The sequence below is a fragment of the Eublepharis macularius genome, chromosome 4, assembly GCF_028583425.1.
Source record: "Eublepharis macularius isolate TG4126 chromosome 4, MPM_Emac_v1.0, whole genome shotgun sequence".
Lineage (NCBI taxonomy): Eukaryota > Metazoa > Chordata > Lepidosauria > Squamata > Eublepharidae > Eublepharis > Eublepharis macularius.
Window position 1 is genome coordinate 111,168,092 of NC_072793.1, and position 16,234 is coordinate 111,184,325.

A 16,234-nucleotide genomic window follows, 5' to 3' on the forward strand; every position below is an offset into this window, starting at 1 on the left:
AAACTGCTGTTAAGTTGTACTATATTATCAGCACAGAAAATCCCTCATGTATAAACTATGCATGGATCTGGGAGTATCTGTAACTGGGAAGGTGACAGAGGCAAAGAAGCTACAGAGAAGGAAGATAGAAGGAGATGAAATTGAACTAATTTTAAATAATCAGCGAAGTTCTCTGCCAATCTATATATATAAAGACAAGTGTCCTGACTGACTCATCATTGCCCAGCCCAAATCTCTGGACCTAGAAACATGAAATTTGGGGAGAAACTCCCTTTCATGATATAAACACCCACTAAGAAGAGATTTTAAGAAATTCTCCCCCTAAGGGGGTAAAAAGGGGTAAGATCTGTTTTCCCAAAGAGATACAGTCTCCCTGTATGTCTGGCAGGCTGCTGCCTGCTTGTGCCCCCGCCCACTGCCAACTCGACCACTCTTCCCTGATTGGGCCAGCCTTTCAAGGTCATTTGCATATGCTAGCTGATAACATTCCACACCTCATCCTTGCCCCCTCAGAGACAGTTGGAACACAGAGGTCATTTGTGTATGTGGCCTTATTGGTCCTCATCCCCCACATTCTAAACAGTATGCAGTTGCTATTGGGAGTCATTGAATGTGTCCTGAGGTAAAAGGCACCTCCCAGTCTTCCCCTAAAAGTTCACTAGGGTTGCCAATCTCCTTGTGGGACCTGGCCTTCCTGCCTGCTTGTACCCTCCACCCCTCTCTGATTGGTCAGCAGTGGAACTCTGTGTCCTGAGGTAAAAATCAGGTAAAGGAAACTGTAGACAATGGAAGACAGACGGTACAAGACTCCTGAATAAGGATAAAACGCTTCACTTTATTCAAACGCTTTTGTGAAGCTTGGGTACTATGCTATTATACTATAAAAACAACTCAACCCCCCCCCCAACAAAAAATGTCACATACCCATAAGTATTATAACTAGATTTAAAGTAGTTAAACACTGTAGCGAAGCACAGGTATCGAGCTAGTGTTATATATATGCAATACCATCCGACAGAGCTACTTCAGGCTCAGAGGTACAAGGTACCTTATACTTTGAATTTTACTCACTAGCATTCTGACATAAAATTCCAGTTCTATATTCAAGAAAACATTTTATTACTTTTGCCAGAAGTCAATAATATGTGAAGAAGAAATGCATGTTACAGTTAAAATAGGTATTTTCTAGGGCATTTCCCATGGGTAGAAAGGTATAACATTTTATGATTAAGCATTTCACCAATTGCAAAATTAGTAGATTTGCAGTGCAAACCTAAACAGAGTCACACCATTCTAAGCTCGATAACTTCAATAGACTTAGAATGGTGTAACTCTGCTAAGATTGCACTGTTACTATGGCAAAAAGTCATGTTGATATCCCAGCAGGTTTTGGGAAAAGATAAGATTTGTAAGATTTCTAGTGCCCCTTCCCTAGGCACAGGTGGAACAACAGTTTGATTACAGAGGGAGAAAAACTCGGAAAAAATTCAACTGAATACACCCTTGGTGCCCATTTGAAAGTAGATTCTAGTGCTGTCAGTAAATAATATTAGTTTTCTGCTAACACTGTATCTATCCAGTGCCGTCCAACAGAGCAGTTTCAGGTTATTAAGAGACTTAGAAACTCCGTAGGCTCATCAACAGCCCACTGTGACTCATTTGTAAGCCCTTTGCAGAGAAATATCCATTTCATTAGAATGCCACATTGGTTACAGTTCTGGAATTCTGCTTGTACTCAACTACTGGCATTTGTTTGAATGAGTTCCAATTGTTTTCATGTGAGGATGTTAACAAGGTACCTGGAGATACATGTCCTCTTAACCTTCACTTATAGAATGTATGTGTACAGTGAGTGTACATGTAATTTATTTTTAAAAGCTTATTAATATGCCAGAGAACCATGTCTATAACACATTTTGTTACTTCCATCCCTAATTTAGGTATTTATAACCTCATGCTTCCTCCTCAAAGGAATTAAAGTCAGCTTACAAAAACCCAGCAATAAAAAAACAGAATATCAACAACAAAATGACAAACAGTACCCTAGAAACAAAGAGAAATAACTATTCCTATTTTTGTGTGGATTACATTTTTGGAGATTCAGTCTTTTTAGATAAAATAATTGATCCAATATGCAGATTTCACTCTCCTTAGATACTGGACCCCTAATTAAATAAACTTCCACAGAAACAAGGATGGAAATTAAATAATTTATTATTAACAATGCAGATTTAGCAAATAATGAGATATATTTTTAAAAGATGAATGACACTCATGAAGTTTTCACAGTGGTCTGGAAGGCATTTAAAGCCTATATATCAGAAAATAGTTTGTATCTCAGCAGGTTTATCTTATAAAAAGAAAGAGAAAACGTGAGATGAGTGATTAAATCTTACACGGCAAGAAGAGAAACATAAAGCAATAAGCCTTGCAAGCTACAAGAGCACACGGAATTGGCCAAAAACTAGCTTAAATTAAATGATGTCTACCTTACAGCTTAATCCTTACTTTACTTGAAAGGAAATCTTTTTGAATATGGTAATCAGCTGGAAAAAGTTTTGCTATGCCTTTTAGAAGATAAAGATGGGGAAATTAAGTAAGGCTTCTTAGATACTCCTTCTCAAGCAGTGGAAGAATTTAGGCAGTTATTTGAAGATTATATGGAGCAGAAAGACTTAATGTGGAAGAAACTGAGGGATTTTTGATGCTTGAGGACTTCTGAAAAGCATCTGATAGGTGACCGTGATTTAAAAAAAGAAAAGATACTGGACTAGACAGACCTTGAGCCTAGCAGACCTTTCAGTACATTCTCAGCTTCTTAGTCAAAACTGATTTATTAGAGGGCCGGAATGGTGAGCAGAATGCCATTAGACTAGGGAAACCTGGGTTCTCTGTAATGATGTTCACTGGATAGCCCTGGCATAATTACTGTCTCTTAGATGAATTCACTTCACAGGGTTGCAACGAGGATAAAATGGAGAACACAACCATGTACCCTGTGCTCCTCTGAGGAAAGCAGAGTGGAATATTAAATCCTTGCAATTTGCCATTTGTCTGCTTACTTAAGAAAAGTGGGAATTGTATAGAGCAGGAGTCCCCAATGTGATGTCCACTGACAAGTTTCCTGGCACCTACCAATTTTTTTGGAAAATGCATGGAGCCACTGGGGATTTTGCCTAGCAATGCTTCCAACTGGCCACTGAAGTACTGATTGGCTGTAAAGATTTTTTCAAAATTTGCTTTGGCAGCAGCTGCCATCACTGAAGGTAATGTAACTGTATGCAAGAAAATATTTTAAAATAATTTTTTAATTTTAAAACACATCCTGTTAAGCAGATCTTCCACCTGAAATGTTGAAGAGTTACTGTTAGAGTATCAGAGCAGTATCACAGTTACTGTATCATAGTGGCTAGGTGGTTGGGTTACAAATCAGCACTTGGTTGGTAAACCCCACTAATGCCATGCACACGTTGGATAATGCACTTCCAATCCTCTTTATAGATCATTTAGAACTGATTTTTTTTTGTGCGGAACAAAAAATCCACCTCAAACGATTGATAAAGTGTATTGAAAGTGCATTATCCATCTAGGGTTAGTCACTCCTCTCAGACCTAGGTCCTCAGCTGTATTGTGAAATAAGAAAGGAATAATAAGAAAGTTAAAGACACAATATCTAACCACATGATTAAAAGAGAGTAGTCATGACACAGAGTATTTGAGGAAGGGTGATTATGATTTTATATCTATGAAGTGCTCCTCAGTGGGAGGAGGAGTCTGACTACTAACACTTGCTTTAGATGGGAAAGGAGAGTGCTATCGACTCTTTCTCCCTGCGTCAAATCTGCTGTTTGCCACTTTAGGAAAAACATAGAGGTAACTACAGGGTTAGTTACAGTTTGGGGTGGTGGTTTGCTTTGAGCAAACAAGAATGGTTACCCCATCTGTGCACTACAGACCTGCTTTGAACTGCTATAATTTTGCCAAACACCATTTCATCTGGTTACCTCGAATGGGCTGCCATTTTGTGATTTCTGAGCCCTTGAAAAAAAATTAAGTCACTCTCAGAAACATGAAGTCTTTCCTCTCGTGGACTATGGTAACAGAGTTCAATTCAAGCTCTTTATTAAGTTTATGAGCATGAATTGTTCCATAAGCCAATGACCACCAGTAAAGTATTTTCATCCCAAACTTTTAATATCCCAAATAACATTTAAGAAAACCAACTACATGACCTTCAAAACCCCTTTCCTCATCTGCATTTCCAGCGCATATCTTAAAGCTGAAAAAATATTGGCTTGGCTGAAAGACACATAGCCCCATGATTGGCTTTGCAAGAAGCAGTTGACTCCAGGACTGGATCCAGACATCATAGGATATTGCACTAATGTAATCTTCACCACATGGATTCTCCAGTCTACATGGGAAAATCTAACTGCACAGTAATTAATGACTTGTGGATTCCACCCAGTAATCAATAATAGATTATTCAGCAGCTGAAAGAGTACAGTAAAATACCAGAGCAATAAATCTCTTTTAAAACCACACCGGACAAGAGGGAAGTATGATAAAGAACATAGTACTATCTGAATGTTCTTACACTTGCTGTGATACTTTCTCTTCATTGTTTCATTGTATAACCTGGAGAGAACATGATACAGCAACTTTGCAGAAGCTAAAATGGTCTGTCTCAATGGGAGATCTGGGAACACTATGTACATCTAACATATGGGATGCGAAAAAGGCAGGAAATAAATGAAATAAATACACCTGAGACACTAAGGACATATTTACCATACTTTTTAAACAAGTGAATAGCGATTCACTGTGATTCAACTCAGAGATTGTGAGGGTAGATAGAGACATCCAACACAGATTTTTTAGCACTTTGCCAATTCGGCTCTCCTGGCCAGCAGACGAAGGCAGCTAGGGCTGGGGGCCGCTTTTGCCCCTGTGGAAGGAGAAAGCGGCATCACTCTCTCCTTCCCTGCTCTTTGAGGGGGCAAAGCCGAGCCTTTAGAAGGCTGCTCCGCCTCTGGCCCTGCCCATGGCAGGATGGAGTCTAAAAAAGGGAGTGAGCCGGTGAGCACCCTTGTTATGCACAAACTTGTGCCTTAGGTGTCCCTCTCACAATTCACAATAAGAGACACACACACCACGGAGTCCTGTAGAATGAAGCAATATATGATTGTTTAATTTAAACAATGGAGGAGCCCATTTTCACAGGAGTAGGTGGTCTCCTTGTGTCCAGAGCTCATCAAAATTACAATAGAAACACAGGCAATTAATACTTTCAGATAATCATAACAATATTACAATATTCTAATATTTGATATCTTACTGGCTCGTAACATATCTAGGGTCAGTTCTGATTTGAAGATGCAATTCTGGGCTGGCCCCTCTATTTGGGGGAATTCCAGTCTTCACGGTTTTTTCTCCTCTGCCCTCATTTTGGAAGGACACTGTCTAACCTTTCACCTACTTTCTTCTGGGCATAATACTTTCAAGGGTGCCAATGAGTCTCAATCTGGTGCCTTGATATCTTCTGATAACCGAAATCTGTGGATAGGAAGGGATGTTTTCTATTCGTGCCCTTTTCCCCAGTTTCTTCTCAGCTTTAAGGAAGATAATACCACAGGTGGCCAAAACCAGCTTGCTGCATCAAATCAGTTTTCTACAAAAGGCTCTCTGGTACTGATTTCTATTGGAATCTATAGAATAATATAACATATAAGTGCAGCCCTAAAAGAAGTATATCAGTTCTTACAGAGTTTCAAGTCTTCTTGTTTCAAGTGTCAAATTCTTACAGGTTACATTACAAGTAGTACTTTGGCTCCTGAGCATAGAAAAAGTGCAAAGCATGTAATACTGAAAAAGCATAGGTTTAGTATATAAAAATAAGTATATAAAAAACCTCCAAATCTATATCCATCACCCTTGGCATATAGATCCGCTGAGAGGGCAGACTGCCGCAGGGACCCCCTGTACAAGTCTTTCCCTCGGGCTTCACGGCAGAGTGGTTGGAGCTTTAAGGGGGGAACCATTTGCCTGGCCAGCCGGGTTGCAGCCATGCACATGGATGGCTTGCACCCGGGGCAGCGGGGCTCGCCCAGACAGGTCAAGGTGGTAGTCCTGGCGTGGACACCAGGGCTTGAACTGTACCGCAGTTAGATCCTTTGCCGTATTGACATTATGTTGTTGTTAAATAAAAGTGGCCCTTTATCACCCAAAGCCTTCTGTCCGCCTCTTTATTCCTGACTGAGGGAGCAAACTATAGTTTGCAGACTATAATGAGTGAAGGCATGCCAGTTAAATGGAAGGAAAAAAGATTTTAAGTGTGTTGTGTAGATATACCCAGCATTCTGCGTTGTTTAATTACCCATACTCTCTACAGTTTCTTCTCTCATGTACCAGCTGAATTTGCATACCTATCTTTTAAGCAAAAGAGGAGAATAACATAAAGAAGGCTAAAATAGAGATTGCTGCAACTTCCTCCAAATACTCTTAGCAAAAAAGTATCATTAACACATCCTGCCTTTGTTTCAGAAAGTAGTTCAAATGCTGAAATGTTTGAAAGAGCACTTCAAAACTGTACAGCATTAAATTTTTCTCAATTTGAAAAGAGAAAGAATCAGGGCCAATGAGCATAAAACCCTCCAATGATATTTTGGGAGTCATCAGTAATGTCCGTTGATATAGAAGTCAAGTACAAAATATAACTCTCCCCCCCCCCTTTGTAAAACCCCTCTAAACTCTTTTTGGACACATTCACTCTTTGTACTGCCTATATTTTATTTTTATGGCCAGTAAGCATATCCAGGTTGATAAAAGTGCACTGTATTCTACACTGAAATGCACAAGCAACTAAAATATTAAATAATGTTTACTAACCTAGTTCAAAATCTCCATAAACAAACTGCTAAATTTTGAAGATAAATTTAATGTAATGGCTATTGGTAGCAACAGCAGAAACAATGGTACAAGGTAAGAGGATTTCTTTGAATGCGATGCCCAATTAAATTACCAAATCAGTGTTTCTTTTCTAGTACATAACTAAGAGAACAGTGCACATTGTTTGCTATTCAGGAGGGTGAATTAGATCTCCATTGGAATCCAGTGAGGAAGCAGGATCATAAGGCAGCCCATTCTCACCCATCAGGTGTCACCTTTGACCAGTGCACTGAATGTAACATTTAAGTAGGGTCTATGTGAGTGAAGTTCAACATTACATCCAAATTCACATACTCCTCAGAAATAGAGAGGCTGCATGACAAGTTCAAGCTAAGAATGTGCGTACATAGATGGAGGCAGGTAAGACGGAGCAATGCGACTTTCAACTAAGTATGTGTTTATGTGAACAGCATATCAGTCTGTCTTAAATATAGTTGATGCAATCCCATCAGTTGCTCTAATGTGAGAATTTGCAAATGCGTTTCTAATTCTATTGCCAGACACCAACAGGCATTAAAATTATAACAGAAGTACATGAATGAAGTAAATTTTTGCTGCCTTAATTATTCTTGATTAAACTGTAACCAACATATTTCAGTGTTTTAACTGAAAAAAACAACTTCCTGTTTCTTTCCTACATATAGTACAACAACGCTTCCTGGATGTTTTCTGTGTAGTTTGTGTGTGTGTGTTTTTTTTAAAAAAGCCTTATAGGAAATTCAATCAAACACTCATAAGCAAAATTCCAAATCAAGAAGCAACAAACATTGAGACAAAACTAGTGCATGCAGGCATGATTGGTAGGTTGAGTTTACTGATTCATTACATACTATATTCCTCTGAGTTGAGTTACTGTTGATTCCAAATCACATTAACAAAAATCAGGTAAAGATATGAAGCTAACAAAAATATGAATCTGACATAAATATGATCCATCTATGGTCCTCCTTTCTAAATCTTTAAATTTTTTAGTAAACTTTAAATTCTGAGAAAGCACATTGATCAACATCAAAGAGGCAAGCAAACTAAGCAGAATTACATGATCTGTATAACTTCTTGCAATATTTACAATTTGAATTTTCTGGACAGAATGTGCAGGATATTGTTAAAGCACGGGATACTAGCAAAACGGGTTTAAGCATGTTTAATTCTGCACAGGATCCAGCTAAAAGTCTCCTATTTTTGTCAATGGCCATATCAAATTAGAAAGATTTTTTAAAAATATATTAAAATATTTATTGTGAAGACTGTACTTAGCTCTTTTCTGTCAATGAAGCTTAATTAAGGCTAAGTTCCTATATTAAATATAAATATTTTATAATATTTGAGAATTAGGATTTTTAAAAATGTGTTTTGACTATTTTAGGCTGAAGAACATGAATATGTTCATCAGTGTGCATAACAAATGCTTTTGGACATATTGACACAATTATGCTGCTCATGTGCCATCTAATTAGGTAATCACAAGGAATGGCCTGACACTGATATACCTCATGGTCAACCAACACTGGAAACTAGAGCATACCTACCTTCTTCATACATTTGCTCCTAAACACATGCCAAAAGCCAATTAACAGGTTTAACAGAAGGCAGCTCTGAAGACAGGAATAACTGGAGTCATCTCAACATTAAATCTCACTATACGCAGACAGTCAAAACAAGCTATGTAGTATTAAACTGTTCCAACATCTGGACCATTTTCACCAATTTACCAGGATATAATGATTTAATTTCCCTCTAGTTCTTTTACAATGCAATCCGAAACAAAATTATACCTTTTAAAACCCACTGACTTCAATGGATTTGGAAGAGTGAACTTTGCTTAAGATTGCACAATTGATATGTGATTTTTATGTAAAGCTACAGGGGGAGGTGCTCAGCTGAACCCTGCAGGCACACTATAAATGCAATCATTAAAAAGTGTGGGAATCAAACAGAGCTTCAAGGAACCACAAGTAGAGTTCTGCTCATAGAACAGATCTGTCCAATCTCCCCTGTGTTTTGAAGCCTCCCTCATCATCCAAAACTGGGAAAGGGGGAGATGCAGCTAGAGTGGGAAATCTTTAGAAATCATGGACCTTCCCCTTCCATGAGCAGAAGTGCCTTCTACTTATGCTAATGCATCTTTGGATCCAGCTCAGAATGATATTATTAACGTTATTTGTAGTCTGGCTTTCTCACTGAGGCCCCTTTCACGTTTCCATTTTAACCCAGTCGTTATCCACTGTTGCCCTGATTTCATGTAAAGCAACGTGGGGCAGCAGTTCCAAACAGCATTCACACCCACATGAATTGTTAAGTGAATAACAACAACAACAACATTCAATACTATGTTTCAGGACAACTTAACGCCCACTCAGAGTGGTTAACAAAGTATATTATTATTATCTCCTCAACAATAATCACCCTGTGAGGTGGGTGGGGCTGAGAGAGCTCCTAGAAGCTGTGACTGACCCACGGTCACCCAGCTGGCTTCAAGTGAAGGAGTGGGGAATCAAACCCAGCCCTCCAGATTAGAGTCTCTCAGTCTCAACCACTACACCAAACTGGCCATTTCAAACAGCACAGCATTTTCTGGTGCTGGAAGTGGCAAACCCTCCCCCTCTGTCCACCAGGGCTTTTGCAATGTTTTTTTTAAAAATCAGCACAAAAATACTGCTACATCATTATAATGATAGCTGTCACAGGTTCTTTGAATTCCAGCTTTCATTTTTTTTTTAAAAAAAAGTAAGTCTCAAATTCCTTCCCCTCTGGAGATATGCCTTTCCCCTTATATCTGTGCAAGGGAAGGGGCTTTTTTCCCCCCAATGAAAGCTGGGAATTCAGAAAACCTACTACACCTATCATTACAATGCTATAGCACTAATCAGTATCCATTCAAAAAAAGAAAAACACTGAAAATGGGAGGGAAAAAAGCAGTGTTGTCAATAAAAAATTAAAAAGCATTTTGTGGTTGTAAGGAACAGCCATAACCCGACCAAATACACTAGTGTGCAAATACACTATGTCCGCAAAGTTATTAGGCTACTAAATGTTTTAAAAGTCTACCCACCGATAACACCTATGTTAGTCACTCTGGCATATGGGCAGTTTGGCAGGAGTAGGGCGAGAACAATCATTCTCCACTGCCTGGTCACTTAAAGGTGACACACATGATCACAGTTTCTCAGAATTACTATTACAAGTGGTAATTACACTCAAAGTGAAATCTGCATGCTACCAATACTGCCCACCCCAACCCGTTATTGCTATAATCCTAAATGCACAAGTGTTCTTGAAACTAGCAAATGCTTGGAGTTTGAGACTTCTGATGCACACAGTCCAGAGTTCAATGTTGCCTTTGGCTTGCCTGCACTGCGGTTGGGGATGCTCTGCCTCTGAAATTATGGAAGGGCCTGTGGTTCGGTGCTTGGGCACACATTTTGCATACAGACAGTCCCAGGTTCAGTACTTAGCATCTCCAGTTAAATGGTGTCAAGTAGCAGATGTTCGGAAAAATCTATTTAACTGGTACCCTGGACAACCACTGACAATCAGAGTAAGCCATACTGAGATAGATGAACTCATTGGACTTGGTATAAATGAGTTTCATATACAAAGAATATGTACCCATGAACTGAATGATGCTTTGGAATATATATACTTAGAACTGTGGTATTCAGTTGTTTTTCTACGCACACTTCTTCTAAGCAACGTCCACGGCAATCAATGGAATTTTCATATGTTCGGGATAAATATGACAGTAATACAAAGTAAAAAGGGAACTAACTATATGAAGGCAAAAATCAAACATCTAGAAAAGTTATGTTTTTCAAGCAGTATGCTTCGATGTGTTTCCTTCATTTATACCCCACCTTTCTCTCCAGTGGGGACACAAGTTGACTTACATAATTCTCCTCTCCTCCAGTTTATCTTCACAACAACCTTGTGAGGTAGGTGAGGCTGAGTGTGTGTGACTGGCCCAAGATCACCCGGTAAACTTCCATGGCAGAGTGGAAATTCAAACATGGTTCTCTCATATCCTAGTCCAACACTCTAGGAGCACCCTAAAGAGCTTAGGGTCAGTAGCACCTAAAGACCAACTGGGTTTCTAGGAAGGGGAGCTTTGACTCTGGAAAGCTCATACCCTGGAATTGCAGTTTGTCTTTAAGATGCTACTGGACCCGAACTTTGTTCTTCTACCACAGGCCAACATAGCTCCCCAGTATATATTTTTTTTTGAATGGCTAGAGATTAGTGTTATAGCGCTGTACTGATAGGTGGAGGAAGTTCTCTGAATTCGCTTTCATTTTTTTAAAAAAGCGCAGTACACAACATGTTTCCTGCAGGCTGTTCATTTCGGTTTCCAAAATGGCCTGGGGTGGTGGCGCAAGTGCCTAGAGGAAAAGACAACTGAACGGGGGCGCAAAGAGAAGCTTGTTCGGAATACATGACAACCATCCCACAAACTGCCCCTGTGGTACAAGGGGAGAAGGCTTCTTTTGGGGGCCGCAGCGCCCGCCGGGCTTCCTCTCCCACACGTGTTGCAGAAGGAACACCACCCCCGCGCCATGTGCCCCCTCGCGCCTCTCTCCGCCCTCACTCACCAGCGGTAGCAGCCCTCGCTCGCTTCCAGGGTGAAGTTGATTCGGGTGCTCGGAGTGAACGGCAAAAGGACTTTGGGGATGTTCAGTTTGGAAGGTACCACGGAAACGGGCAGGAGAATCAGCCAAAGCAGCGCCCGGGGCGAGGGGGCTACCAGTGCCATCCTTGCCATTAAAGCAGCTTCACCGTGTCCAGCCGGGGACTGGGGCACCCTGCTCTGCCTTGCCCTGCCTCTGCCGAAGGGAAAGCGCGGGCGACACGCCTGCACCAGCCGCTCACAAGAATCACCCGCCTCGAGCTGCTATTCGAGGGACGTCACAGCGCGGGCAAAGGAAGGCAGAGACCCCGCGCAACGCTGGCCTCCGAGGGCGGGGAGGGCGCTCTCGGAGGACGGAAGGAAGGCCTTTAGCCGCCGGCGGGGAGAGCGGCAGCAGGTGCTCCGCTGTGTCACGTGGCGGCGGCTGGGGACGGCGGATCCCTCGCCGGCCTCGCAGAGGAACCCATTTGCGTGTTTTGTTTCTTTCAGCGCCACTAATTGAAGCGACTGGAAGGGTCTTGGGGCTTCTTTTGCCTCAGAGCTTTCTATCTAAGGGCGAGGAGAAGATGCGGAGGGAGTTTCCATGGTCTTCTGCCGCTTGCAACTTTTCCTGACCTAATAGTGGGTGTTGCTGCCTCGCCTTCACAACGGGTCAGCTATATATATATATATATATATATATATATATATACAAATCTAAAGCGTTAGTCAGTGATGGTGTGCGCAAAGAAATGAAAACACAAAAAGTTTTCTTAAATTTCATTCGTTGATTTGGGCAAAATATTTACGCTGATGGGTGCTTTCAGCACCTCACGTTCAGACCTCAAAATTGTTCAGTCTTTATAAATCACAAAGAACCAAACTGACTCTTACTGCATCCTCCCTAACCTGACAGAGGGCCGACAGTAAAAGTGACGCTCTGTGTTCTTCCTCATTGACCCCATGGTGCTTGAACCAGCAGGGCAAATCTGGACACCATGGGACTCCTTGCCAACCTCACCGTAGCAGTTCAGTAAGTTCTGAGCAGGGAGAAGAAGAGTTGAGCGCTATCTAGCTGATTACTTTTCCTTTTCAGATTCCAGTCCCTATAAAGCTTGGGAATGGTGAGAGGCCTAAGCCTTTGGGCCCGTGGCTTGCATGCTGCATGCAGCCCAAGCCTTCAAGAGAAGCTGGCATAGAAGTTGAAGACAGCCCCAACGTGCCATCTGCTTTGTATGCTTGTTTCTTGGATTATGTATAGTCTGTTTGGGGGTTGTAAACAGTTTGTGTTCCTTCGAGAAGAAAAGCAGTGTACAAATGCTGAACTATAAATAAATTATGCAGTGGATATTGAGTGTTTGTCTTTTAAGAATCAACAACCATTTATAATGGTATACATTTCAAGACTGTGTGAGCAACAGATTAATTAAAAACTTCTAGACAGCTATGGTTCGAAGTGCCCTCATGTGCTAATTATGCTGTGTTGGACATCACTGAGATACTAGCATCTAGTAGAGCCAGGGGTCATTTCGTAGAAAAAGAGCTGGAGGAACTCATTAGCATAACTCATTAGCATATGTCATGCCCTTTGACATGGCCAGAAGTGTGACATTAGCATAACTGATTTGTATATGCCATACCCCTTGACATCACCTATCCTCGCTGTTTTGGACCCAATTCTGGCCATTCAGGGCCAAAATTGGGCCCAAAATGGCAAAAAGGGGCTGAAAATGGCCAAAAAGAGGCCCAAAATGGTTGGGATCGGGCCGCTGCTGAGCAGGAGAGTGATCCACCACCCGTCACAGGCCTGATCTGGGCTGTTTCGACCCCAATCCAGGCCGAAACGGGCCCAAATGGCCAAGAGGTGGGCAGGGGCACCTGACGTGACCTCTTTGGGGAACTGCCGGAACTGCGTTCCTGCGCTTTCCCCCTCAACATGAGCCCTGAGTAGAGCATATTGCTTTTCTGTAGTGACCCCTCCTCCTCTTACGGAAGAGACTTCCAGAGGAGGTAAAGAGGGAGTTCTTTTAGCAAAATGTTGAAAGACTGTACAGTGTGCAAGGGCATGAAGTGGGACTTGAGGCACATGCATATTTTTTCTTCTGTGTTTTTTTTAAAGAAGTTTAATAAATAAACATAGGGTCTGGGAGACCTGGATTTTTTTAAAAGAAGTTTAATAAATAAACATAGAGTCTGGGAGACCTGGATTTATATCCCTGTTCTGCATAGAAGCTGGGTGACCTTGGATCAGTCACTTTCTCAGTTTAACAGTCTTAACTGATTTGTGGTGGTGAGTACAAAGTGAGGATGGGACAACATTGTAAGCTAATGGTAGGGACAGGGTATAAATAGTTTTTGAAGTTATTATATAAGTTAATATAAAAAGTTAATTAAGTTAAAGTGTCTGGGATAATAAATCAATGAACTTGACTGCTGAACTTTACACAGAAACTATGATTCTTTTGCACTAGCCAGTTGGCAGCCTAGGAGAACACATGGGTGAGGCCTTCACATGTTCACCTCCTGATCTTGGTATGGTATCCTATACACGTCAGCATGTATTTGGGGTGATATTTGGGTAAATTTATGAGAAAGGCAGAGAAAAGATTACATTTAAAATGTATTAACTTAATCTTTATTGAACACAGAAGGGGAGGCAGATTAGGTAAATGCAATGAGATACACCAGAATCAGGGAATACAGTGAAGAGTATATAAACACACAGAGAATACAATACAGTATTTAAAATATTGATGTATCCACCTCTCTCAAAGTCATCCCAGGACCCAAAGTAATTCTATAAATTCAGCGCTTCCTATGTGGAACTGGCCGCATATGTCCTCCCAAGCCAAGTATGGATGGTGCCCCCAAAAGATGAAGAGAGTGGGGAAAAACAGGCTGTGAGGCAGAGAAAGAGGGAGAACTTCAGAGGGAGAATGGATTGGTCTTGAAAGAAGAATCAGAGGGGAACAAAATAGGTTTAGAAACACACGGAAAGAAAATGAGCACTGGAAAAGTTGAAGAGCAATATTAAAACCTGAAATTGTATTCAATATTCTTGCAGATAATTTTTTAAGTTGCAAAAGTAAAGGAAAAATAAACAGATTCACAAGATCCTACATTAACAATAAACTCATACCCAGGGGTCATTTAGTAGAAAAAGAGCTGGAGGAACTCATTAGCATAACTCATTAGCATATGCCATGCCCCTTGACATCTCCAGAAGTGTGTAATTAGCCTAACTGATTTGCATATGCCACACCCCCTGACATCACCTATCCTGGCTGTTTTGGACCCAATCCTGGCCATTCAGGGCCAAAATTGGGCCCAAAATGGCAAAAAGGGGATGAAAATGGCCAACAAGAGGCACAAAATGGTCAGGATTGGGCTGCTGCTGAGCGGGAGAATGATCTACCACCTGTCAGAGGGCCGATCCAGGCCGTTTCAGCCCCAATCAAGGCCAAAACGGTCCCAAAATGGCTGAGACTCAGGTGGGCAGGGCCACCTGTCATGTGACCTCTTTGGGGAACTGCCGGAACTGTGTTTCTGTGCATTCCCCCTCAAAATGAGCCCTGCTCATACCTATTGGACAAAGCACATCTAATCAGATTAAGCAGATAATGACTCTTGAGTCTAAATATATAAGTGTCTCAGCCTTGATAACCTCTCCCAATTACAATCTATTAAGATATTCATGTCTTCCTCTACTGTCAGCCTACTCCAATAGGTAATGAACAGCCTCCATGTTTGATAAATAAATCTTGTCATAATTGTTTGCATATTGTGATTTTATTCATAATTATATTGAACTAAATTTTTCTTAGGCCACATTGAAGGTATTCTCTTTCTTGTCCAATATTTGGAAATGAGCAATTACACAGTTACTATTATATTTCTCAACAAATACCCATGATCTTTTCCCAACCTTTTCCCCATCTATCCAAACAGAATTAGCACTGGGCTATGTAGCACTTTGCGTTCTACAGTTTTACTAATTATATTAAACATTTTGCCAAAATGGTTTCACAACTGGATAACTTCAATTATATAAGAAATCTCTTTCCTTCTAAACAGCATCAACATTAATCTGTACCATTTTTAGACATGCTACAAATCCTGTCTGGGATAATTCCACCTATAGAAGAGTTTCAAACCATTTTATCTTCTGCCAACGTGGGCAGAAGTAGAATCATAGAGTTGTAAGGGACCTCCAGGGTCATCTAGTCCAGGACTTAATATAAATTTTCCCCAAGTTTAATTTGTAATCTCTGCTGTCAGAAATGACTGCTACTTTGGTCTATATACAGGTTCTTTATATTCTAGAAGTGTTGGTGTTGCATATGTTTTAGCTAACAGACCTTAAAGTAAGCCATCATTCACTTAAAAGTGTTTAAGGGCCTAAAACAGGATAATTTTCAACAAATCAAGAATAATATCCAGACTAAACTATCTCTCAGCAAAGATTTATCTTCCATTTTTTGTCTAATATGCGCCCAGAATACAACTTCCTTTGTTTTTATAAAATCTATGAAACAGCTTTTACCGGATCATGTGTAAATGTAATAAACTATATGTTGGGAGCACAATCAGGCACCTAAAAACTCGCCTCATGGAACACATGTCTCGCATACGTTTACACGTAGCGGAGGCTCTCCTGGTTGAACACTTTGACTCATGTGGACACTG

At 40.8% G+C, this 16,234-nt stretch overlaps 1 protein-coding gene across 1 annotated transcript in view; it reads right to left on the reverse strand.

The window, feature by feature from the left end:
- NUP210 (nucleoporin 210) overlaps positions 1-11,704 on the reverse strand; it is a 155,813-nt gene extending 144,109 nt beyond the window's left edge. The window contains exon 1 of the mRNA XM_054977076.1: positions 11,535-11,704. Coding sequence (XP_054833051.1) covers positions 11,535-11,704 — 170 coding nt within the window. The remainder of the gene's footprint in view (positions 1-11,534) is intronic.
- Between the last annotated feature and the right edge of the window lie 4,530 nt (positions 11,705-16,234).